We start from the raw sequence: 27,116 nt of genomic DNA on the forward strand, positions 1-27,116 counted from the left end.
TAAAAGCCATGGGGGAAAAAGTGTCCTGTGTGTATAATAAATTATGGTATTGAATTTACCATAGCTTTAGCTGAATTTGCGGCTGCTTGAACTGCCCCCCCCCCAGCATTTCAAATTCAGTTCCAGTTTCTGCTGACTGATTTCATTCCATATAATTTGGCCATAAACCATTTGCAGTTTACATAATCATGATCTTTGAGTGCTTTTACTGGAATTTCAGTCACTTTAAAAAAAAAAAAAAAATCTCCTAATTGAATTATATTGTAAAATTGACCAGGGGCTTTATTACCCTTCTCTATTTTGCATTGACTACTATGCCTCAGTTGAAAGAATAAACCTGTAATAAGATCTTTCTGCACTCCTCCCCTCTTTTCTCTCTCTATAGAGACCATGGCATGAGTATGAGCACAATTTTCAGATTATGTATAAGGTGGGCATGGGACATAAGCCACCCATTCCAGAGAAACTGAGCACCGAAGGGAAAGACTTCCTGTCCCACTGTCTAGAGAGTGAGCCCAAATACCGTTCGACTGCCAGTGTGTTGCTCGATCACCCCTTCGTCAAGGTCTGAACACACACCCACACTCACTCCCCTTGTAATAGTGCTAAAATTGCCTTGGCAGGAATGTTCCATGTAGCGGCATTTGTCATACTAGGGAACACACAAATTCCAGAAACTGTGTTAGAAATAAATTTTATTTCAGCAATTTATAAAATCTGCTTTGGCTAAATATTTAAAAGTGCTGTCTGTTTTAAAAAAAAAAATTATAGCTGGTATTAAAATTACATATTTGCCAACCACTTAACGAGTTACCTGTAATGTCATTGGCAAAAGCTGTGGAGGAAGGCGTGCACAGTAACACTCTCTCCACAAAAACAAGGCCTTTTTATTCAAAACAAGTTTGCAAACTGCTGCAATCAGCTGTACATATGCATCTAATACGGCTTTAGCACACAGTACTTTTGTGTTTACTTCCTAAAGAGCCATACCATATCCAAGTAATTTCCTCCCCCCCCCCCTTTTTTTTTGGCCCAGATATTATGCATGCTGAGCCAAAGCATGTATGTGAGGCTAGAAATGCTTTTCTATTGGTCAGTAGTGGTGGTAATTATCTGAAAAAATTTCCTTTTCAACTCAAGTCCTTTTTCTGGGAAATTAGAAAGCAATACTACAATTTTATTATATAATTGAGCTTTCTTGTTACGAATATTTAGCTCTTACACTTTAGGCCAAATTTCAAGTGTCTTTCTATGTCCTGTCTATTCATTACATGTCAGGCAATATTTATATTCAATATTGCCTGAGGTAGTTGTTTGGGTTGCCTGCAAATTTCCTGTGATTTGAGGTTTTTTTTTTTCTGGACTTCACCACCTCATGCTTAGGTATTCAATCAGCATATAGTTTGGATTAGTATCCATTATAGTGTGCCACACTGTCCAGTAGAAATGCATCACAAGGCATTCCTGGCTGAAAAATAACATTTATTTTGAATCTTAACATCTATGTATTTAAGCAGACATTTGACCTGTCTTTGTTTTCCTTTTTAATTCCAGGTCTGCACAGATGAAGAATGATGCAGCTGTGGCCCTGCGCTCTTTGTTTACAAATGCTTGCACTACTATGTATGGTATTCTTAAGGAACTGTGGTACAAGGAACAAGTAACAAAGAAAAGATCCAAGTCTCTTGCTAGCTCAGTGATTGGTGGTGGTACGCTCTTTGCAGTGTGTGAGAGCAAATCTTACAGGTTTAAAGGGCCAGTTGGTTGCATTAAGTCGAATGGTAGTAGGTCGCTGTGGCACATTGTACATAATGTAAGAATAAGGTTAAGTTTTATTTTTTTGTATAAAGCATATTGTAAAGCCACTTGTGTCTCAATGGAGACAAATTGATTAGTATGCAACAAGGAATACATTCTGGGGGAAAAGAGGCACTTTTCACGTTCCCACTCGAAGCACAAATAATACATGCGAATATTAGAGTGGGAGAGAGCTGGAGGAAATTGCTGCTTAGGGATTTTTTTTGGTCCCTTGTGCAAAAGAGAAGCTTAGTCAAGGGAATGTTTTTAAATATTGTATGTGTTTAATTCTCCAAGGACAATTGTTAAATTTTACTTCAATCTTTAAGTTGTGCTGTATCGGTTGACCTTTCCCAAGGGCCAGTGCTATGCCTTTAATACTTGGGTACAGGAGTGTACTCGGCTGGAGAGAAAATGTTTAACACATCAGCCTTACTATAATATCTGGAAAGAAAAATGTTTCACTTTTAACCTGGTGTTTTCAACTTCATGTACCAACAGAATGACTCAAGGAAAGTCCTATGATAACCATATGCCTAAATCATAGTAGCCAATACCTACTAAACCCCATGCATCAATATCTCTGGTCCTGTTATTCTTAATGTTTGCAATATAAAGGGCAATCAATTAACAGCCTACTGCATCGTTTTGTTAAAAAAAAAAATTATTTCAGGACAAAAATGAGTCACAATTTCACAACCGCTTTGCAGCATATGTTAATTTCTGGGTTTCTATTCTCCATTTTGCATAGTCACACTCTTAAAACAAACAGCTGTCATTGTCTTCGTACACTTGGCTGATACCCTCGTGGTTTGTTGAAAACAGCTCTGGGGCACATGCTGCTGATGTTATCAGTCCTCCTTAGGTGTTGTTGTTAAGCTGACCCTCCTTGTTTCCATAGCTTGAGCCCTTGTTAATCTCGGTCTGGCCTATCATCCAGCGAACTCCAAGCGAGGCTGAAAAAGAAAGTAGATGATGGCTGTTACCCTCCTTGTTGTACATAGTAATTCTCTAGTAAGTTACAGAAATGTATGTATTCATAATTTTATGTGACAATATAAATACACAAAACCTTAACTGACCAATTTTGGATTGGACTGGATTAACTCATTCATTTGTTAGCACAAAAGACCCATTGGCAAGCTTATATTCAGATTTATTCCAGATGCAATAATAAACATGCTGCTGTTGTTTCTCAAAGAGATCCACTGCTACACATGCCATTGTGCTTAAAGGCCCACACCAATTTTTCCATTACGTAATGATGGTTATACTTCTAAAAAGATACATAACCCTTCCAAATGTACATAAAATGTGACTTATTGAGAAGCAAACAGACATATAGGACCTTTAATGCAGTATTGAGTCATGCAACATCAATATTTCAAATGGCATGCATGGAATTACAACTCGGAGAATGGGAGACGTACTTACTCCCAAACCACTTGATCACCTTCCAAATGAAACATGGGGATTTTAAAATTCAATGTAAAGTTGAGTTGCATAAACAATTGGTATTGTAGCTCTACCATGTTTTTCCCTTTTGATATTTAAATATCATATTCAACATATCTTTGGCTGTAATATGAAACCCTCAGTACCTGCAAAGCACAGGACAACTGTGGTGAAAATGGTGAACGCCGAGCCTGAGTGGAACAACTGCAGCAGTAATAGACAGAGGGGAAGGAGTAGAAGCCAGATCCAAAACAGCCAGTTGAGCAAGGTCCAGGGGCGGCGGCGGGGGCTCAGTGTGGGGCCAGGGAACTGACCAGTCAGGTTGTATTTTTCCTGCAACTCATCCTGTAGCAGAACAAACAAAAACTCATTCAAATATTAGCTCAATTGCATGAAGCATTAGAGCAAATCAAAACAAAAGCAGAAGATATGGTTTGATTATTGCACATACTTTTAACAATTTTTTTTTTTCTGGAGAAAAATAAATAAAAAAGTGTTCTATACTGGTGGCTGGATAGTTTTGGTTGGTGAACTTAAGGGCATTGAGATGCTCAAAAATCAAAGTAAAGCTAATGCACCAGCACCAAATGCACTCTTAGTCTCAGTGGTGGTCCGTTTCTATGGATCGATGGCATAACCAGTTGTAACAAATCAGGGGCTAATGTCATTGTGTCTACAAAATCCACCGAAAAGGTAGGGGTGCAATAAAGGCAACAGAGTCTGCAAAGAAACAGGCGTGTGAAACTTGCATTTCAAAATTATAGTTCCACAGTACCGTTTCTATTAAGTAAAGATGGGTTCCCCCCCTCACCTTTTCCTGGTAAAGTTTGTGGAGCCACATGGCACATTCAGACTCGTTCTCTGGGATTGAGTCCAGTGGAATCCGTCTACATGAAAAACACATTCAAATTATTCTCTCTCAATCAAAACAACAAGCCAGGCAGCAGGTTGACATGGAGCGTACCATTTGTTCAATATACTACAGCCTTTAACGGAATTTAGAAAATACTTTAAGCTTAGGAATATGACACTGACAGCCAGCCAGAAAATCACTTTTCATACAAACGGAGTATCTGAGTCATGGTGGGAAGCTATTGTTTTATCTGCCACAGCAGCACAAAGCCGGGAAGAAAAGAAAAGAAAGGTCTGTAAGAAATTAGGGGAAACAAATTGGGATGTCCCCAGTATTTCTTTGCACATCCGAGATGGTGTTAAGTGAAATTACATTTTAATAATACTTTGCTACACAACTGTCCTATCTAAAATGAATTTATATGCTTGCATAAATGCAAAATTAGCCAAGGCAAAAAGTCCAACCCCTAGCATTAATGCCTCCAGTGCTAATTTTCACTTCATGTATAGGTTCTGTTTTGTCATATCAGTAAAAAGGCAAGTATACAGGATATTCTTACATTAATGTGTGTTATTGCTCTGGAGAACAATGAGGGCACTGTGACAGTCACTAACCCTACCAAAAGGTGGAAAGATCCCATAATTACATCAGTGGAATCGGTCTTTCTTACCTCACGTATAAATCAGCATGGTACTTTTTCCCATTTAGGACACCTAGTAACGTTGGTATTTGGTTGTTTCTGAAATTAAGCGTAGAATCGTACACAGCAGTAACTATAGACGAGACACAAACTGAATCAGGAAAACTAGTTCATAGGCTCCCCTTTTTGATAAAGGAGACTGATAGATGCATTTTAAAACAATGAATGAAGCATTACTCGAGTTGGAGGCAATTTGTTGCCAGTTTCTCACCTGTTCCCCTTAGGTGCTGAACAGTAACACAGAAACCCTTGGTGCGAGGCAAGAGATGGTACTTGAGTTTGGGAAGTCCTTTTTTCTCTGCCACTTCCATACTAATCTTGTGTTTCTTCTGTGTGAAGCGAGTGCCCTCACAGTATAGAAGGAACTGAGCAAAAAAAAAAAACACAAACAGAGCCACGTGTAGAACATACACTGAGTAAATTACAGGTCTTTGGCTCACATTATAAAATTAACTCGAGCCAAAATGGTCATTTTCTGCTACAGTAATGAATAGTACAAAAGCAGCTGATGTGTTCTCAATGCATAACTTGTTGCAAAGAAAAAAACTGTTGTACATGCAGCTGGGGATGGCAAATGAACTCCTTAAAGCTGTACTGCCTTTCAGATTTTAAGTGTAGGTCATAAAGTATCCCCCAGACACCCAGTTATTTTTGTTTAGTGGACCAAAAGCTACTGAATTCGAACTCAGACTTCCAATTTTATTAGTTTTTTTTAAACAGAGCAATTAATGAATTTAGGGCTATGAGGCCCTAAATTCTCCACTAGTTTTTCCTGCTTCACCATGACCCAATTCAAGATACTATGTCATGCATCACATGGTGGGCTTTCCCCATTCGCACGAGGCATTGTGGGATCCAAATTTGAAACCGGAGAGAAAAATGGAGGACGAGTGTGCGAATAAAACATGAAAGACCGACTACAGTAACGGAAAGCGAGAAGAAAAAACATGTTGCAAAAGAAACGCAGAAACCAAACTAAAATCGGCAGTCAGTGAGCACCTCGTTGTGTGATCTCGTTTAGCGACAGAATGATGTAACTGTCAGCGCACAGTCAAGGTAAACCTGCGTATGCGCACACAGACTTCCTCTGTCTGCTTGAAACGAGTGATTTCATGCACATTTGCTAAGGAATCCCCTCAAATTAAATAACGTCCCAGCCAATGAATGGCCCGATATTTTGTGAGATATTACAGAAATAAACACGTCACAATGACCAAATATCAGAGGGAACTAAATTTCACCGATTTTATGAAAATCGGAAGGCCGTCTAGCTTTAAGGCTTTTTATTGTTCAGATTTTCCCCCTATAGGTTTACTTTGTTTTACTTAATGTGGTGTACAGAACCTGGAATACAGCATTTACTGTCCCATAAACCTTGAAAAAAAGTTAAATGTTCATCCAAAGAACAAAAAGTTGTTCTTAAACCAAGCCATAATCTAGGCCTTTCACCTTACACTGCCCCCAGTTACAAGCTTCATTCCTGTACTTTCTTCTCAGGAGTGGGTAAATGTCTAGAAAATTGTTTGTATTGAGCTACAATTCACTTTATACAATAAAAAGGACATAAATCAGCTCCAAAATTAATCTTGTCAAGTGTCTGATTTCTTTAATGGGAGTGTTTATTAAAGTGACACTGGTCAATGCTTCACTGAGCTTTTAACTTTTTTGGTAAAATTTTCTTGGCTTGAATTGAATTCAACAATTAGCATCACCTCATCTGTACAAGCATAACTGAGTAAATTATTATTAGAAAACCCTTACCCAGAAGTTCTCTGGATAATCCTTAAGACGTTGAAGGCTCTGCACCACTGTTTTCTGATCTTCCTCCCATTTCCTCTTACAGAAGACAATCTCCAGAAAGTACCACATCCAACCAATTACTGGTACATATGCAAGTTCTTTCTTTGCCAGCACCTTGGAGCTCTGTATATGAAAGAGTTTTATGTATTAGTATTTAAATACTAGCTACTACTGTTCATAGCTTTATAAACAGGGGTCTAACATCTCTATACATACAGTACTATTCATAAAATATGCTGTATTTCAGTTGTTCTATCACCTTTCACACCTAACTCCATTTTTCTATTTTTAAGGCGAGACACTACAAGTAGAAATTAAATGTCCCATCCGTCATTTTTCAGATTTGTTCTGGTAAACCTGCAGTGGTACTTGAAAGTTTGTGAACCCTTTAGAACTTTTATATATGACCCAAACATCAGAATCTCACAAGACCTAAAAGCAGATAAAGAAAACACACACACACAAAAAGACGTATTCTACTTGGTAGTTTAGTGAGAAATTATCCAATTTTACATAGTGAATGGCAGAAGTATGTGAACCTTTGCTTTCAGTATCTGGTGTGACCCCCTTGTGCAGCAATAACTGCAACTAAATGTTTCCTCTAACTGTTGAGCTCATCAGCTTGGAGGAATTTTATCCCGTTCCTCTGTACAGAACAGCTTCAACTCTGGGATGTTGGTGGGTTTCCTCACATGAGCTGCTCACACAACATTTCTATTGGATTAAGGTCAGGACTTTGACTTGACCATTCCAAAACATTAACTCCTTTAACCATCCTTTGGTAGAACAATGTGTGCACGTCGGGTCATTGTCTTAGTGCAGGGGTGTCAAACCTGATCCATAAAGGGCCATGTGGCTGCAGGTTTTCATTCCAGCCATGCAGCAGCACCCTGATTTGGCTTATTCAATCAACTGACACACCCACCCTTTAATCAAGGGTGGGTGTGGCTGCAAGTATTTGACTGTGTGAAGACAGTTCAGTTGATTGAATGAGCCAAGTCAGGTGTGCTGCTGCATGGCTGGAATGAAAACCTGCAGCCACATGGCCCTTTATGGATCAGGTTTGACACCCCTGTCTTAGTGCATCATGCAGCGCCTCTTGAGATTCAGTTCACGGACAGATGTCCTGACATTTTCCTTTAGAACTCGCTGGAATAATTCAGAATTCATTGTGCCATCGATGACCGTAAGCAGCCCTAACCCCGATGCAGCAAAACAAGCCCAAACCATGATATTACCACCACAATGTTTCACAGACGGCATAAGGTTCTTATGCTGGAATTCCTTTCTCCAAGCATAACGCTTCTCATGTATGCCTTACTGTAATGCTTTAAAATTAATTTCATTACTCATTACCAAAATTAATTAAAGCAGGAGGGAAAATATTATTTGTAATCTCATAACGTCACGCGTGGAACCCTGGTTGTCGGTCATTTCTGGTCATCTGACTCCGTGCTTGTTTACTCGCCGAAATTTAATATTGTTGGAATCTTACAAAAATGACGATGGGAAGGCACTGCAGCGTGTTTGTATGTTCAAATCCATATACAACAGGACATTCGGTTCACGAATTTCCGAGAAATGACAAATACGACAGTGGGTGAGATCTGTGCAAACGAAGCAGGCAGATTTCATGTCATCATCTAATAATAAATCTGATTCATCAAGCGTTCACCACATGGGAATTACTGGAGCAAAAAGAAACCCATTTATTTAATAAAGGACATTTGATGTGACACTTGGATAGTTCGTCGATCCCCCCCCCCCCCATTATTGCCCACTTCATATTTTCTTTCAGTAATTACACTGAATAAGTGTACATTTTAAAGATTAAATTTCTGCATTTATTGAGGTACATGTAAATATTTTCCCTATATTTTGCAGTGGCCAGCTTGGAATAAAAATCCACAAAACCAATCTGTGTTTCCAGTTCTCTCTGGCTGGTGGTGCGCTATCAGCAGTGAGCAGGACTGTTGTGAACTGGCGGTTTCTCGTCTTGGGGACTCGAAAACAACCATTTACCATGAATATCCTTGATAATCATCTGTCCCTTCATCCGACATACAAGAATCCCAATCACTATCAGAATTCTCTCCAAAACATGATTCAATATCGAGACTGGTCTAACCACTGCTGCGCACGGGGACGAAATCGATACCTGGATCTTTATTACATGAGTGACATCATGCACCCCTTCGGGATCTTCCGGTTCAGTCTCGGCAGATTCTGTGAAAATCGACTGACACCGTTGATTTTCCATTAATTTATGGCCTTTTGGATCAGCTGTGGTTCAAAAACACATGGCCAATCAACATCATGATTGTTGCTTTGTATAAGGGAAAAAGTGAGGTTTAGAGACATTTACACCTCACTTTAAACCAAAATGTTGTATTTTTCCAGTAGCATTCTGCCTATCTCCAGGCAATTGATACTCTGATTTTATTTCCATCTAAAGCTGTGTTCAGCTTGGATTAGTTAATCATGGAGACTTCTTATTTTAAAAAAAACTATTTTACAAGGTTTCCTCAGTAATCAAACTCTCACATCCAAGCAGAAATAAAATTGCTCACAGGAGGAGTGTGTTTCCAGTGGGCTGTATTTTCTACAAACCCAGATGATCAATGTACAAAACAATCACAAAGCATCATCTGTAGTAAAGCAGACAGGCATTGTCAAAAAACATGGCAACAAACCAGAAACGACTGCTGCGCTAGGAACTGGAAGTCGGTGGACTATATTTGTGCACAGAGCTGTCCGGATGTGAAAGTTTGATCACTGAGATGTGGGGTGGGGGTGTATAAGTAATACAACCCCGATTCCAAAAAAGTTGGGACAAAGTACAAATTGTAAATAAAAACGGAATGCAATAATTTACAAATCTCAAAAACTGACACTGTATTCACAATAGAACAGAGACAACATATCAAATGTCGAAAGTGAGACATTTTGAAATTTCATGCCAAATATTGACTCATTTGAAATTTCATGACAGCAACACATCTCAAAAAAGTTGGGACAGGGGCAATAAGAGGCTGGAAAAGTTAAAGGTACAAAAAAGGAACAGCTGGAGGACCAAATTGCAACTCATTAGGTCAATTGGCAATAGGTCATTAACATGACTGGGTATAAAAAGAGCATCTTGGAGTGGCAGCGGCTCTCAGAAGTAAAGATGGGAAGAGGATCACCAATCCCCCTAATTCTGCGCCGACAAATAGTGGAGCAATATCAGAAAGGAGTTCGACAGTGTAAAATTGCAAAGAGTTTGAACAGATCATCATCTACAGTGCATAATATCATCAAAAGATTCAGAGAATCTGGAAGAATCTCTGTGCGTAAGGGTCAAGGCCGGAAAACCATACTGGGTGCCCGTGATCTTCGGGCCCTTAGACGGCACTGCATCACATACAGGCATGCTTCTGTATTGGAAATCACAAAATGGGCTCAGGAATATTTCCAGAGAACATTATCTGTGAACACAATTCACCGTGCCATCCGCCGTTGCCAGCTAAAACTCTATAGTTCAAAGAAGAAGCCGTATCTAAACGTGATCCAGAAGTGCAGACGTCTTCTCTGGGCCAAGGCTCATTTAAAATGGACTGTGGCAAAGTGGAAAACTGTTCTGTGGTCAGACGAATCAAAATGTGAAGTTCTTTATGGAAATCAGGGACGCCGTGTCATTCGGACTAAAGAGGAGAAGGACGACCCAAGTTGTTATCAGCGCTCAGTTCAGAAGCCTGCATCTCTGATGGTATGGGGTTGCATTAGTGTGTGTGGCATGGGCAGCTTACACATCTGGAAAGACACCATCACTGCTGAAAGGTATATTCAGGTTCTAGAGCAACATATGCTCCCATCCAGAAGACGTCTCTTTCAGGGAAGACCTTGCATTTTCCAACATGACAATGCCAAACCACATACTGCATCAATTACAGCATCATGGCTGCATAGAAGAAGGGTCCAGGTACTGAACTGGCCAGCCTGCAGTCCCGATCTTTCACCCATAGAAAACATTTGGCGCATCATAAAACGGAAGATACGACAAAAAAGACCCAAGACAGTTGAGCAACTAGAATCCTACATTAGACAAGAAATGGGTTAACATTCCTATCCCTAAACTTGAGCAACTTGTCTCCTCAGTCCCCAGACGTTTACAGACTGTTGTAAAGAGAAAAGGGGATGTCTCACAGTGGTAAACATGGCCTTGTCCCAACTTTTTTGAGATGTGGTGTTGTCATGAAATTTAAAATCACCTAATTTTTCTCTTTAAATGATACATTTTCTCAGTTTAAACATGAGATATGTCATCTATGTTCTATTCTGAATAAAATATGGAATTTTGACAGTTCCACATCATTGCATTCCATTTTTATTTACAATTTGTACTTTGTCCCAACTTTTTTGGAATCAGGGTTGTATTACCTGATTAACAAAGCCAGTCCCCATACAAAACATTTTGCTGTGAAGATCAGACTTTGTTAGGGGGAGGGAATCTTGCATGTTGTGTGATTTTCATACTATACGACATTCCCAACAGAGTTTTTAGTCTGATAATACTCTTGGTCCATGACTGAGTGAATTATCATCAGGATGTACTTACTGGAGACAAAAACAATTCTGGAAGTCGCTCTGGATAAGGGCATCCACCAAATGCTACTCATGTAAATGTAATCATTAAAATTTACATGTCCTTTGCAAGTCAAAGCAAAACAAGAGCACAGGTAAGAAACATCCAGCGTTTTTACTTACCCCTAACACACCAAACCTTTCGCAGAAGGTCCAACCACACAGAAAATCAATCTCAAAGTTATGGTTGAGGATGACGATTGCATTTTCTTTGCCATACAACGGGTAGGATTCAGGATCAGTGTACAGTGTGCATTCTGTCCCAGACCACCATTCCAGTAGTGCCACCATCTCTGAGCAAAAACAGGAGGGGAAAGCAATGTTACAAATAAAGCTATAATTCAAATACAACTGTGGGCTAACAGCAACATTACCATTAACAAACACGATGACCAGGAGAAAGTACTGTAATTTAGTCAGTAAATAATAACACACACTTTAATAAAAGAATACACATACATACACACAGTGTAAATGAGTGCACCCCCTTTGAAAAGTAACATTTTAAACAATGTCTCAATGAACACAATTTCCAAAATGTTGACAAGACAAAGTTTAATATAACATCTGTTTAACTTATAATGTGAAAGTAAAGTTAATAATATAACTTAGATTACACATTTTTCAGTTTTACTCAAATTAGGGTGGCGCAAAAATGAGTACACCCCACAACAAAAACTACTACATCTAGTACTTTGTATGGCCTCCATGTTTTTTAATGACAGCGCCAAGTCTTCTAGGCATGGAATGAACAAGTTGGTGACATTTTGCAACATCAGTCTTTTTCCATTCTTCAACAATGACCTCTTTTAGTGACTGGATGCTGGATGGAGAGTGATGCTCAACTTGTCTCTTCAGAATTCCCCATAGGTGTTCGATTGGGTTCAGATCAGGGGACATACTTGGCCACTGAATCACTTTCACCCTGTTCTTCAGAAATCCAACAGTAGCCTTAGATGTGTATTTGGGATCACTGTCATGTTGGAAAAGTGCATGACGACTAAGGGCACGGAGTGATGGTAGCATCTTCTCTTTCAGTATAGAGCAATACATCTGTGAATTCATGATGCCATCAATGAAATGCAGCTCCCTGACACCAGCAGCACTCATGCAGCCCCACATAAGGACACTGCCACCACCATGTTTCACTGTAGGCACCATGCAGTTTTCTTTGTATTCCTTACCTTTGCGACGCCATGCAGTTTTGAAGCCATCAGTTCCAAAAACATTTATCTTGGTCTCATCACTCCAGAGTATAGAGTCCCAGTAGTCTTCATCTTTCTCAGCATGGGCCCTGGTAAACTCTAGGTGGGCTTTTTTGTGTCTGGGCTTTAGGAGAGGCTTCTTTCGTGGACGGCATCCATGCATGCCATTCCTCTGCAGTGTACGCTGTATTGTGTCATGGGAAATAGTCACCCCAGTTTGGCTTTCTACTTCTTTAGATAACTGCAGTGAACTTGCATACCGATTTTCTTCAACCCTTCTCATCAGAAGATGCTCCTGTCGAGGTGTTAACTTCCGTGGACGACCTGGACGTCTCTGTGAGATGGTTGCAGTTCCATCTTTCTTAAATTTTTGTACCACTTTTGCGACAGTATTCTGACTGATAAGTAAAGCTTTGCTGATCATCTTGTAGCCTTCACCTTTGTGGTGTAAAGAAATTATTTTCTTTGGGGAATTCTGAAGAGACAAGTTGAGCATCCACTCACTATCCAGTCACTAAAAGAGGTCATTGTTGAAGAATGGAAAAAGATTGATGTTGCAAAATGTCACCAACTTGTTCATTCCATGCCTAGAAGACTTGGTGCTGTCATTAAAAATCATGGAGGCCATACAAAGTACTAGATGATGTAGTAGTTTTTGTTGTGGGGTGTACTCATTTTTGCACCACCCTAATTTGAGTAAAACTGAAAAATGTGCAATCTAAGTTTATATTATTAACCTTACTTTCACGTTATAAGTTAAACAGATGCTATATTAAACTTTGTCTTGTCAACATTTTGGAAATTGTATTCTTTGAGATCTTGTTTAAAATGTTACTTTTCAAAAGGGGGTGTACTCATTTACGCTGAGCACTGTATAAATAAAATGTGTGGGGTTTTTTAAATTTTACTGTAGTGTCTTAAAATCAAGGAATTACACGATGGCATTTTCACCATCTATCCATTATCTATGCCGCTTATCTGTCAGGTTCATGGCTGGAGCCAATCCCAGCTGACCGTGTGAGAGGTGGGGGTCACCCTGACCAGGTCAGCAGTCTATCACAGGGCTAACAGAGACTAACACCTATGGGCAATTTAGAGTAGGCGGTTGATCTAACCCACATGTCTTTGGACTGTGGGAGGAAACCAGAGCACCCCCAGTAAATTTGCACAGGGAGAGCATACAAACGCCACACAGACCCCAGTCAGACTCAAGGCTTGAACCCAGAACCTTCTTGCTGTGAAGCAGCATTGCGAACCACTGTGCCACCTCACAGCACTTAAGGTTCAGAAAAAGAAACAAGGCTGAACATTTTGGCAAGGGGGAAGAAAAGACACCCCACAGACCTACAATAGAGTGTCAAATCTAAAATTTTACAAATCTTTCGATGGTAATAATTAGCCAGTGATTTAAAACACTGTTTGCTTTGGATTTTTCTATTTGTATGGTTTCAGCAGTCAAACAGGTCACGAAACATGACTTTAGACTTGATGTCCATTATTACATTTATCTTGGTATATCCAGTGCATGCCCATAAGTTAAACCACTGTGGTAAGGTCCTGTAGCTCATACAAGTTCGATGCACAGCATTTTATTCAAGTTGCAATGCTAAAACAATGCAGCGTTGTTCTGTTTCTGCCATGTACATTTAAACAAGACATGGTCATCACTATCCCCCGCCACAAGCATTTTATGAAGACCTCTTAACACTTACGCCCTTATAAGCCCATTGCTTTAATATTGACTTATGTCGTAAGTGCTATGACACCTTCATAAAATGCTACCCAGCTTTTTTCAGTAGTATGAGTATGCAAAGTTTCACTGATGTAGCTTATGTAGTTTCTGAGAAAACTTGTTCAGTTTGAAATGGACAGACTCGATTCCTATATCCCCCTACACAATTAGTGGTGGGGATAATAATAAACACTAATCTGATCCCTTCTACCTGTAACAGTAGCAATGTTGATATACAACTCATCAAAAGAAAAGGGAATGGAAGTGCATTGACTGCTTTATTAAATATTAGATGGAGTAAAACTTGACTGTAAACACTGTCACACACTGTTCAACAGTTGGGTTCAGTGCCCGAACTGATAATCTGCATCATCAGTTTTTCTTTGGCTAATCAGACACAAGGTACGCCACCACTCTTGCCGGAGTGGTTGGGGGTTAGGTGCCTTGCTCAAGGCCACTTAAGCCAGTCCTGCTGGTCCATTAAAAGAATGCATTTTGAAAACTTAAGATAGAACGGAGAATAAAATGTAAAAATTATTGGCTACAAAAAGTTTAGGGGACACTCCCCTTTTTTTTTTTTTTTTTTAAAGCTCTCCTTCTGTCAGAAGCACATACACGCCATCACTCAAATACATGCAACTGCAACGACACACATCCCCCAATGGAAAAACAGAGGAAACCAGTTGGATCCTGCTGCTGGTTGAGTGACAGACATGTCCATACACACGTTGAAACATGGTAGTAAGACCGTTATCAGGCTAAGAGGTCTTGTGCGAGTGCACCACACACCAATAAGTAAGGGCAACTATGTTCTCTCACACACACCAAATGCATTGTAATGGAGATACACAGACACAATATTTGCCATCATTCACGCCAGGGGGCTGCCACACAACACTGCCAACTCTCAGAAAACTTGCAGTTATCCATTCTTGCATTTGGAGTGTTGCAATGTGCGTTCACACCAATTTTTTTTTTCTTCCTGCATAGGTAGTAGTGGTTAGCCTGTCCACTACTCACGGTTTGTTCATACCAAAGACCATCATAAAAACAGTACCTACTGCCATCTGGCAAGGCATACTGCAATACAGATGCGAGTGTTGCGGTTACCAGAGGACTAGCCCCCCACTGTAACCCCAGCTGTATAGGCGAGAGGCCGAGGGCTATCAAAACAGAGATCAGCACCGCATCCATGCACCTTAAAGAGCTGGTTAGTACTGGGACAGGAGACTGCCTGGGAAGACCAGATTCTGGTATGAAAAGGGACTTTGACTTGACAGGATGGGCACAACGTAGCCCATTGTGCCAACATGAAATCACAGCAGACACATCACGCACACTTCTTGCCTTGATTAAATTCAACATCAAACTCTCACTGGTTTGAACATTTTGGCTTAATTTTATATTTTAGAAAAGAAAGTAGGGGCAATAGTCTGGAAACAGAAATATTTTTTCCCCTATACTCGAGTTTCCCATTTCCATACTTATCCAGACCTGGAAATTACTAAAAAGTCAAATTCCATACTGCATAGGAACCCTGGATAGTTACTCCAGGACAGAGCTTTGGCCCTGGGTGTTGCCAAGTGATTCTACAGCACTACCATTTGTAATGCACAAGTCTTGTACCCGGCATATAGCTTCAAATATATGCACCAAATTTGGTACACATATGAGGTCTCCAAGATGAACACATTTGTAATATACACTGCTTTAGCCACACCCAACAGGAAGCAAGTTATTTTGGATTTTGTGCATTTTTAAATAATACTCCTTGCAGTTCATGTCCAATTTGGTATACATGATGTCAAGAAGTTGCTGATACATTGATACGACTCAGACTTCACAGGTTCTTGGTTATGACCATCTCCACATGCGCAGAGTGACACCCTGGTATAGTGGTGTTACAGAAAGAGAGGCTTTTTCACTGATCTCAGTTACGCTCCTCCTAGACGGTTCAACGGATTCATGTCAGACTTGGTGGAGATGAAGTCACAGGTCTGATTTTATACTGTGAAGGAATATTTTTATACGCGGAACAGTGTAGCCATATGGACAGGATGAATTTAGGTACCTTTCAACCAATTTTTCAGGTCATTTCATTAGTTCAATGACTGACAGGATTTCAACCAATAAATTGTGTAGCTTGGGGGTTGGTCTAGACCTGCTTACATCACGCCGTCGCCCTGTGAGATGACGCCGTTTATAGCACGTTAGCAGCAGTGTTGCAAATTCACAAGTCTAATTCACCAACTAATTAAAAACGAACTCTTAACCCTATAAATTTGATGGACACACTATCGATGCCATTTCCTCAGAATAAGTCAGGGCTAATGATTGGCACTAGCTGCCAGGTTGTTTATAGGCTTGCTAAGCTTAAGGAATAATCGAGCTCCAAAACATCATGTGTGACAGAAAATAGCACAGCTATTAAATCTTCTGTGATTATTTATTCATTTTTCCGTGTTAGCATAGCCGTTCGCCGTCCCATGGTACGGTAAGTGTTTTCCTAGTGGTCAATGTTTGCCATGTTTGACTGGCCACGTGTGTTGGGGAACTGTGTTTCAGTTCAGAGCTGCCACAGTTCCCAAGGTGACCAGGTTAATTTAGTGATGTTTAATAATGAATGGCATAAACCTAGATCAAGAAAACCACATCACATCTCACCCAAGCCAAATGAACTGATCATTACAATGATTACATTCTACTCACCTGTTGCTCATTACTTATTACTTGGCTAATGTCCTGAATAAATGTCTAACTTAGTGCAATCAAGTCCAGGATAAGGAAATCTGCTTCAGACTTTAGTTACACAGTGACACACGTTTTTAGTGTGTTAACATTAGGTGCACTTAAACTTTTGTCAAAATATCAAGAAGAGGGTGTATACACTGGATGTATAGCTTATGGAGGCCATCCACATCAAACCTGCCTGCAATCCTCAACAGGAGCAGCAACAAAAGGTAAACGCAATATTCAACATAAAAAAAAAAAAAAGAAACCTCTATTCGTCACATGCACACTTCAAGCACAGTGAAATTCATCCTCTGCATTTAACCCATCTGAAGCACTGAACACACACACAGAGCAGTGGGTAGCCACACTAGAGCACCCGGGGACCAGTCAGGTACCTTGCTCAAGGGCACCTCTGCTCAAGGGCACCTCAGCCCAAGGCCGCCCCACGTCAACCTAACTGCATGTCTTTGAATTGTGGGGGAAACCGGAGCACCTGGAGGAAACCCAGACAGACATGGGGAGAACATGCAAACTCCACACAGAAATGCCCTCGCCGGCCGCGAACCCGGAACCTTCTTGCTGTGAGGCGACTGTACTAACCACTACACCACCGTGTCGCCCAACACAGCCAAACCTTCAGATAGTTAGTGCAAGATACTTAGTTAGTTTTCTGTTGTTGCTTTACATAACACAACAAGCAACATAGTAGATCATAAGAACAGTATTACTAGCCCACTACAACTAGTTATGCTTCGTGACAATGCTGGTGGGTCTAAACTGAACAATGTTAGATTTTTATTAAGAAGCAGAATTTGTTCCAGTGTTGGGGCAACTCCCCCCCCCCTTTTTTTTGGGGGGGGAAGGGAAGATAATTTCACCCACCTTTGAAACAAGAGTGCTCGAAGAGCACAATATCCCTTGCTGGCAACTATATCTATGCTATAAGTGCCTAATACACCCCTTGTGAAATTGCTTAAGTACAAGTTTGGTAATCAAGAGCCATAACTCTGAAAAAAATTTGACCAAATTGCAATATACGCATTACCAACATATAACAAAGCCTTTTGCCAAGTTTTGTGAAATTCCTCCAAGAATTGTGAGAGGAGTTGATTTCAGAAGACAAGCACACCCTCATGAAATTGTCAAAGTACAAGTTTGGTAATCAAGGGCCATAACTCTGGTAAAATGTGACTGAATTGAACGAAATTGCAATATGCGTATTACCAACATAGAACAAAGAATCCTGTCAAATTCTGTGAAATTCCTCCAAAAATTGTGAGAGGAGTTGATTTCAGAAGGTGAGTACCCTTCCCCGGATGGACGGATAGACATCGCCACAACATAATCCCCCTTCGGGCCTTTCGGCCAGCAGGGGATAATAAAAACATGGTTGCAGGGGCCAGAAGAGGCTGGAGTCCACAAAAATTTCAAAACAAGGAGCTATACTGGGAGGCCCAGACCAAGGTCATGACCAGTTCTGTTCGAGGGAGTTGAGGTAGAGGCTGCGGATTCCTACAAGTACCTTGGGTTGTGGCTGAACAGGACTTGCAACACCAACCACTTGTACAGGAAGGGACAGAGCAGGCTATACTTCCTGAGGAGGCTGCGGTCCTTTAACATCTGCAGGAAACTCCCGTGGATGTTCTATCAGTCCATGGTTGCCAGTGTCCTGTTTTACACCGTGGTGTACTGGGGGGGCAGCACATCCAAGGAGGACACATCCAGGCTGGACAAATTGATCAGGAGGGGCAGCTCTGTGGTCGGCATGAAGCTGGAAACTCTGGTGACAGTGGCAGAGAAGGACTATGGACAAACTACTGAACATCATGGATGATGCCAGTCACCCTCTGCACACTGTCATCAGCAACCAGAGGAGCCTGTTCAGTGACAATGCTCCTTCCCAAGTGCAGGACTAACAGACTTAAAAACTCCTTTGTCCCTCACGCCATCAGACTGTACAACTCCTCTCTGGGGGGGGGGGCGGGAGGGGTAACAGGAGGACAGAGGATGGGAAGGAGCAGTAGCCTAGCCTGACAAAAAGCAATACTGGACAATGTGCAATACCTCTCCTGCTGGACTTTGTTTTCTCCCCATATCTTATTCTTTTTTTTATATGTAAATAATTTATCTAGAAGTTCTCCATTTTCTATTCTCTGTTTATCCTGTAATGCTACTGGAATTTTAATTTCCCTGAGGGAACCCTCCCAAAGGGATCAATAAAGTTCTATCTAATCTATAAATGTGGGGATCAATCCTTTTTTGCCCAGTACTGCAAAGGGTCCTCTGATCTCAAAACATTGGGCTCTTAAATATCGCTTGGGAATAAAAACCTACTGTAAATATTGCAAATGTAATGGGATCGACTTGCAAAATAATCAAAATAGTAAATGTGTTACATTTTACCTTATTAGTTGATATAATTGTAAAATGTCACCATGTAGGTGAATATATCCTTTTCACTGCTGGCTCCATCTTAAGTCTCTTACAACTAACATTACTTCACTTGACTCTAACATTACGAACTCTAGTGTATTTATATGCATAAATGAGCAACAATATCTGGGGGCTGACAGCAGTGAGCCCTCCCTGCCAGATGTACCAAATGACTACTTTGCACATTCTGAGACACAGAATAGGGAACCAGCAAAAGATGACGACCCTCATCCCCAATGTACTCTGTCTTTCTGCTGCTGACGTCAGGAAGACTCTTCGCAGAGTAAATCCACAAAAAGCAGCAGGCTCTGATAACACACTTGGCCAGGTGCTCAGAGAATACACATCCCTGAGCACAGCTGTGGTACCTGCATGCCTCAAAACCACAAAAATTATCCCAGTCCCAAAGAATCTACCGTTTCCCGTCTCAATGACTACCAGCCTGTCAGACTTACACCCATCATCATCATGAAGTGCTTTGAGAGGCTGATATTGAGGCACATGAAAACTGCCACAGGAATTAGACCCGCTACAGTTTGCTTACCGCTGAAACCACATCACAGGCTATGCCATTTCAACTGCCCTTCAGCTGACCCTCTTGCACAATCACAGCAGAATGCTGTTTATTGACTTCAGTTCAGCATTAAACGCAATCATCCCACAAAAGCTGGTACAGAAGTTGGACCTGCTGGGCATGAACACCTCGTTTTGTAATTGAATCCTAGACTTTCCTGACTGACCTGCCCCACTCTCCATAGGACACAATGCCTCCAGGGTCCTCAGACTGAGCATAGGCGCCCCCCAAGGCTTTGTGTTCAGCCCACTGCTGTTTACTCTGCTAACGCACGACTGTGCTGCCCAGCATAGCTCAAATTACATCAAGTTTACAGACAGCAACAGTAGTAGGTCTAATCAGTAACAACGAAGAGTCTGCGTACAGAGTAGAGGTTGAATACCTGGTGGAATGGAGTCAGAACAACAACCTGACTCAATGTCAAGAAGACTAAAGAGCTGGTTGTTGACTTCAGGAAGAATCCTGGTACTCACTCCTGCACATCAATGGCTCCACTGTTGAAACAGTCAGGAGTGTGAAGTTCCTGGGAGTGCACATGGAAGACAACCTCTCCTGGACCCTGAACACCACTGCTGCCACCAAGAAAGCTCAATAACATCTACACTGCCTGCAAAAGCTGAAAAAGGCCAGCCTCCCTCCTCCTACCAAGGGACCATTGATTGTGTTCTCTGCTGTTACATCACTGTCTGGTTTGAGAACTGCATCGTGCTGAGCAAGTCCCTGCAGTGGATACTGAGGATGACAGAGAGGATCTCTCCCACCCATCTCTTGACGACATCCACCATGCCAACAGTATAGGGTGGGACTTGTCCTACACATCACATGCACTGTTCTCCCTCCTACCATCTAGCAGAAGATACCATAGCATCCAATAATCACTGCCGGACACTGCAACAGCTTCTTCCCCCAGGCAGTCAGAGTCATTAACTCACTGACCCCCCCCCCCGAAGACCTGACAGTTCAAACTAGGGATGTCCCGATCCGATCACGTGATCGGAAATCGGGCCCGATCACATGGTTTCAGACTCGATCGGAATCGGGCATTGCCTTCCGATCAGGGATCGGATATATATCTATATAATATATTCTCATTTTTAACACATCAATAGCTATGCGTTGGCACAGAGTGAGACCAGACCTCTTGTCTCAACACAGCAACATCAACACGTGCGGCATGACATCACTTTGTAGCGGAGACGCTATTGGTTATTGGCTGCCTGTTGCCGGCAAAGTTGAACATGGAAGCAGTTCGAAGCGGAAAGCAAAGCATGAGATCTTTTTTTTTTTTCGTTGGATGACAAAAGAAACGGACTCAAACCTGAAAGGGTAGAAATGCTTATTTTCATCAAGAAAAACGTTCATTTCCTTAATTGAAATTACTGTACACCACTGTGAGATGCGTTCTTAATAGCAAATTACCGGCACTGTGGCACTTTATTTTTTTTTATTTGTTTACATTCCTGCCAGGTATTTTAAGGTTATTTTTTTAAATTTGTTATTTATTGTTCAAACTGCCTCACGTAAGTGCTCTGTTTGCTAACGGAGTTGTTGGATGTTAAAATAAGGTATTAAAATGAGGAACATCCTGGATCCGTTTCTTTCCTCGTCTTTATTTTTTATGGATTATAAGAAGTATCGGATCGGGACTCGGTATCGGCAGATACTCAAAATCAAATGATCGGTATCGGATCGGAGGGCAAAAAAACCTGATCGGGACATCCCTAGTTCAAACTGAAACTACAGTTCCTTCATCTGCTTTTGATCCATTTGCACGCACGCATACACACACTGCTCACTTTGCACCTGTCTTGTCATTTATGTTGTTTATTGTACTTCGATAGCTATACATCTACACCTTATTTGGTAATCTTCCATTTTCTCTATAAATGCAAAATGGGGAGCCTGAGGGAAACGGTATTTCACTGCACTGTATGCTTGTATACGGACATACCGACAAAGCTTTCTTGAATCTTGAAAAACACCCATAAACAGAAAAGTGATCTTTTTAGACAGCAAGAATCGCATTGCTATGCCAGCGAACATTGTTTGCTAGTATCTGTGTCACTACTGCGTATGCGTTCTCGCTGAGTGAGATTTAAACTTCATAAAAGCAAAAAGTCTGATTCGCATATTCTGTTGCCAGTAGTAATCACATGATGACAAATTTCTGATTAGATTTTTAGAATTAAAAGCCTTTATTTGCCACATACACATTACAGAACAGTGAAGTTATTTCTCTGCATTTAACCCATCTGAAGCAGTGAACACACACCAGTGAGGAGCTGTGCTCCAGCACCCAGGGATTTTTTTTTAAGAATTGGAAGCCTTTATTTGATGGCTTTGCATTAAAGGTAAACGGTATACTAGCATGTCGGCTATGTCACAAGCGGATATCCGGTTTCGCTGCAAATGGCCGCACTCAGGGAAGCCTAGTCTTAGCAACATCGTAACTTAAAATGGATAAAGTTTTATTTTTAATAATTAAAACGTGCAGGGAGCACATCAGGGCACTTGCCGTGATTGGCAAACGGAGCTTATTTGTTGGGTTTTGTTTGGCTTTAAGAGCTTTTGATGGGATAATTACAGCAGTGTGTATCTTCACGTCTTAAAAGCCCATGTATCCTGTAGTCGTGAAAAAGACGTTACTGTTTCAGAGGGATTAAATTATTGGCATAAAGCAAATTCACTAAATTGCTGAAATTACTAGAAATGGGTTAAGAACAGTCCAATGTATGATTAAACCTTGTGAAAAATGCTTTCACAGGAATCATGCTTGAATTGTGTGTTTGAACTGCTAAATGTCCAGAAGGTGTGCCAAAAACAATAGATTTATAGATATCCAGCTCATTCTGGGAGGTGCTGTTTACATTTCTTGCAACATAGCTTATAATCTCAGAACATGTCTAATCAGTGACAGTTGAGTCGAGCCACGCCTGCAAACAGCCTCAAGCAAGTCTGCTTCTGCCTTACGTAACAACTTGGGTTCCACCAGATTGAAACACTCTCTCCCTCACGCTAAACAGAATTGTTCAGAGCTTGTTCTAATATCATGCCAAATGTGTAACCAGCACTTTTGACCTAAAATTAGAAATGGTAAATATTACATGTCTTACATATAAAGTGATTACTGCATATGAAACTATTATTGATCAGGGCTTTAATGAACTTTTACAGAGACTAGAATTAAACCAAATTAGCGCATAACTTTTAATGACGCTATCCCTATATACACTCACTGGCCACTTTAGTAGGAATTTGTTCTTGATTCTAAGATCCCTGTTCTTGGCTGCAGGACTGGAACCCAATGTGTTGTTCTGCTGTTGCATGCCGAGATGCTTTTCTGCTCACCACAGTTGTAAGAGTGAGGAGTTACTCTATCCTTCCTGGCAGCTCAAACCAATCTGGCCAGTTTCCTCTGACCTCTCTTATCAACAAGGCGTTTGTTTCCACCCACAGAACAGTCAGTCATTGTTCACGCGATGTTTGTTTTTCGCACCATTCTATCTGTGTAAATTCTAGAGACTGTTGTGTGTGAAAATCCCAGCAGCTCAGCAGTTTCTGAAATACTCAGACCAGTTCATCTGGTTCAAACCAACACCCATGCCACAGTGAAAGAAAGTAGCACTGAGAATTTTTCCCATTCTGATGTTTGAAGAGAACATTAAGTTCTTGATTTGTATCTGCATGATGTGATGCATTGTGCTGCTGTCAAGGGATTGGCTGATTAAAGAACTGCATAACAGAGCAGGTGGATGGGTGTTCCTAATAAAGTGGCTGGTGAATGTGTTATACATACATCTATAGACCCCTTCGCATGTTTGTAAACAAACCGACCGTTGCCAGGATGCGCGCGCAGCCTGGACCCAGAAACAATGGCGCTGCCCATAGACCGGCATTATGAGCTGTCAGATTATGCAAAACAATTGTCGTTACAAGATCGAGAATGCTACATAAATAAGTTAACTCTAACAAGTGGACATCGCCTACCGGATCCGTATTTAATTAAAGAGTGGACGGACGATGTTAGTAAGTTCCCTGGTATACAATGGCCAGATATATACTCGTACCTTATTGACAAGACTTCAGTGTACACCCACGAAAAACTTCGTGCCTACAAGTCTTTAGACGCATATGATTATGTGCGGGCATGTACAACTTGATTAACAATGGGACATTCATATTCATTTTGTTTTAATCAAATTATGCCAGTGATGTGATGGCAATGTGGCTTTAGCTACAACAACAAATACCAACACTAAACAGCAATTTGCAGGAGGTAACGGCATGAAAGGAATGATGGTGTAAAGAGTGCAGCTAAGAGAAATCAGAGCTGCGTAAAAAGCGAGAGGCAGAGACCAGAAATGAAACTGAACGGGGCGGGAGCTAGGTTAGAGCAGTCAACGTAAGTTGGCATTTAGAGTGAGGGCACACAATTTTACCTTTCCATCCTTGCTTTAAAATTGTGATTTTCGGCATACACAAATAATGATGGCACAAAATCTGGACTGCTTGAGTCAAGCGAGACCTCTCCTACAAACAAAACTGCATGCAAAGCTAAGTTAACATGCTAACAATATTCATTACATTGTGTAACTATGACCCAGCTAATCAGACAAACGCTACCAAAGTATTTTGCTACATCAATAAACGAAGACTAGAAAGAATAAAAAAGAAAGATTTAATAAATAGCCTGATCTTACCTGTGATGAAGTGGGCGCTGCAAACCCGCACATTTTTGATGGTGCTTTCATCCCAGTCTACACGTTTGATGGCTTGTAGCCATAGACGGCGGCGATTTTTTTGGAATGGGTGAGATCCTGCTGGAATTCTGAACATTTTAACCCCATCAGTGCTACGATTCTGACACCTGACAACACAACAACTAGGCATTTCTGAGTCTTTTTTGGGTCCAGGCTGCGCGCGCAATTTCCGCTTTCGTATGAATGACGTTTACTGCGAAGGGGTCTATGAGGAGCAGAGGAAGCTTTTCAGTCATATTGAAAAATGACTGACTATCCATTTTCTGGTCTGAAATTAGTTCAGATCATTCTCTCAATTCATATGAAATGCATCACAATATTAGGAATTAATATGTGCTACCATATTCAAATTACAAATCACGTCAGCTACTTTACACAGATTTAGCTATCAGATTACGTGAATGACACTGATGTTCTCTTTATAGCACCTGTCAAAGGGTGGGATATATTAGTCAGCAAGTGAACAGTGTTAGAAGCATGAAAAATGAGCAAGGCTCTAAGCAACTTTGACAAGGGCCAAATTGTGATGGCTTGACAACTGGTTTCGACCCTGGAATCTGCAAAACACCAGGGGGTGTTCCTATTAGGAAGTGGTTAGTACCCATCAAAAATACTCCAAGGAAAGACAAACAGTGAACCAGTAAGAGGGTTTAGAAGAAGAAGAACTTTATCTATCAGACATACACTCAAGCACAGTGAAATTCGTCCTCTGCGTTTAACCTATCTGAAGCAGTGAACACACATACCCAGAGCAGTGGGCAGCTATGCTACAGCACCCAGGGAGCAGTTGGGGGTTAGGTGCCTTACTCAAGGGCACTTCAGCCCACCCCACGTTAACCTAACCACATGTCTTTAGACTGTGGAGGGAACCAGAGCATCCAGAGGAAACCCATGCAGATACAGGGAGAACATGCAAACTCCACACAGAAAGGCCCCAGTCAGCAGCTGGGCTCAAACTCAGAACCTTCTTGCTGTGAGGCGACAGTGCTAACCACTACATCACTGTGCCACCCGTCATCCAAGGCTCAATGATGTGCCTGGGAAAAGAAGGCTAAGCTCATCTGGTCTGATCCCACAGGAGTGCTACACAAATTGCTGAAAAAGTTAATGCTAGTTATCATAGAAAGGTGTCAATGCATCACAGTTTCCTGTGTAGCTGTAGACTGATCAGTGTGCCCATGCTGAGCCCTCACCACCGCGGACAATGAAAGGTGACCTGGTCTGGGGAAGAAGTGGCACAAGGATGTACTGTATTAGGGGAAGAAGGTAAGCCAGGGGAAGCAGTGTGATAGAGCATTGCCCATCACACTGCCAGTGGTATCACATTGTTCAGAAATGGTTTGAAAAGACTTCAAGGTGTTGAATGGCCTCCACGTTCCCCAGCTCTCAATCCGATCAAGCATCTGTGATATATGGTGGACAAAAGTCCAAGCCACAGAGGCCCCACCTTGTAAGCTACAGGACTTGCTACAGAGGCCTTCAGAGGTCTGTGGAGTCCATGCCTTGACAGGTCAGAGCAGTTTTAATGGTGCAAGGGGGACCTAAACATTGCACAAAATATTACCTGTGTTATGCAGCTTCATAACACATGTTTCAGTTATGCCAGCTCTCCCAGACTACATGCAGTGCACCAAGAAGTCATCACATTATACCCAAAGGCAGAGTGCAAGAAGAGGGAAACAATTTTGTTTTTGTTGCTTAATCAAAGTAATTATCTCCCATGTAATGTTTGAACCCCTTTAAAATATTTAATTGGGTTTCCTTCAAAAGAAAAGTGCTCCAAGTATTTAGCCCATTCTAATGATCCTAACCCAGAACCAAGTCATCGCTTGTTTACCGCAATGCATTATGGGCGATAACTGGGGTCAGCTCTGCTGTATTGTTTACTTTCACCTTTGTTAAATTGTTCCAACTGGTTTTAACCATGCCTGTGAACTGCTGTGTGCTTTACTGTGTCTCCAAAACAAAGAGGACACCTCATTTGAGCTTTTATCAGCTGCCAGTCGAGAAGAAAGAAATGGATAAGTTTAATCTGCAACAAAAACCTTCGAACTGAATCGAAATGGACAAGTGTTTGTAGCTTACATTTCTCTGGTGGGAAAAAGACGTACTTAAACTGTGACCCAGCAATATTTCCATGGTCTGCGGAATGGCCTTCGGTTATAGAAGATTATAACAATCGACACTGTTCATCATCTGAAACTAGCGATATTCCACAGCCTGTTCAGCAGCCCAAACCACCAAGGGTTCTCCTTCAGGTATGTATAATGTTCAGTGTACCTCACTAACAGCATTTATTGAAGAAAATGCATTTATGCTGAACATGACAGATCAGCAGGTTTACAAAAAGTTTTATTTAACTAAATCACTCGTTTCTAAATGGTTTGATGCTGTTCATCTGGGCCCAGGATCACAAAGCAATCTTAGACTTAAGTCAACAGTTGATTTTTC

The 27,116-nt window shown here is 41.1% G+C and overlaps 2 protein-coding genes across 9 annotated transcripts in view; one reads left to right on the forward strand and one right to left on the reverse strand.

Annotated features, from left to right (window-relative positions):
• map3k4 (mitogen-activated protein kinase kinase kinase 4) overlaps positions 1-2,882 on the forward strand; it is a 216,237-nt gene extending 213,355 nt beyond the window's left edge. For all 7 annotated transcript variants that reach the window (XM_060916493.1, XM_060916494.1, XM_060916495.1 and 4 more), the window contains 2 exons: positions 386-565; positions 1,555-2,882. In XM_060916493.1, coding sequence (XP_060772476.1) covers positions 386-565; positions 1,555-1,575 — 201 coding nt within the window. In that variant the 3' untranslated portion in view covers positions 1,576-2,882. The remainder of the gene's footprint in view (positions 1-385; positions 566-1,554) is intronic.
• Positions 679-27,116, reverse strand: part of agpat4 (1-acylglycerol-3-phosphate O-acyltransferase 4 (lysophosphatidic acid acyltransferase, delta)) — a 35,410-nt gene continuing 8,972 nt past the window's right edge. For both annotated transcript variants that reach the window (XM_060916501.1, XM_060916502.1), the window contains exons 3-9: positions 11,352-11,521; positions 6,567-6,728; positions 5,017-5,170; positions 4,776-4,878; positions 4,064-4,139; positions 3,399-3,597; positions 679-2,753 (exon numbers count right to left, since the gene is read on the reverse strand). In XM_060916501.1, the coding sequence (XP_060772484.1) occupies positions 2,659-2,753; positions 3,399-3,597; positions 4,064-4,139; positions 4,776-4,878; positions 5,017-5,170; positions 6,567-6,728; positions 11,352-11,521 (959 nt within the window). In that variant the 3' untranslated portion in view covers positions 679-2,658. The remainder of the gene's footprint in view (positions 2,754-3,398; positions 3,598-4,063; positions 4,140-4,775; positions 4,879-5,016; positions 5,171-6,566; positions 6,729-11,351; positions 11,522-27,116) is intronic.

The sequence above is a fragment of the Neoarius graeffei genome, chromosome 3 (genome assembly GCF_027579695.1).
Source record: "Neoarius graeffei isolate fNeoGra1 chromosome 3, fNeoGra1.pri, whole genome shotgun sequence".
In the NCBI taxonomy this organism is placed as follows: Eukaryota; Metazoa; Chordata; class Actinopteri; order Siluriformes; family Ariidae; genus Neoarius; species Neoarius graeffei.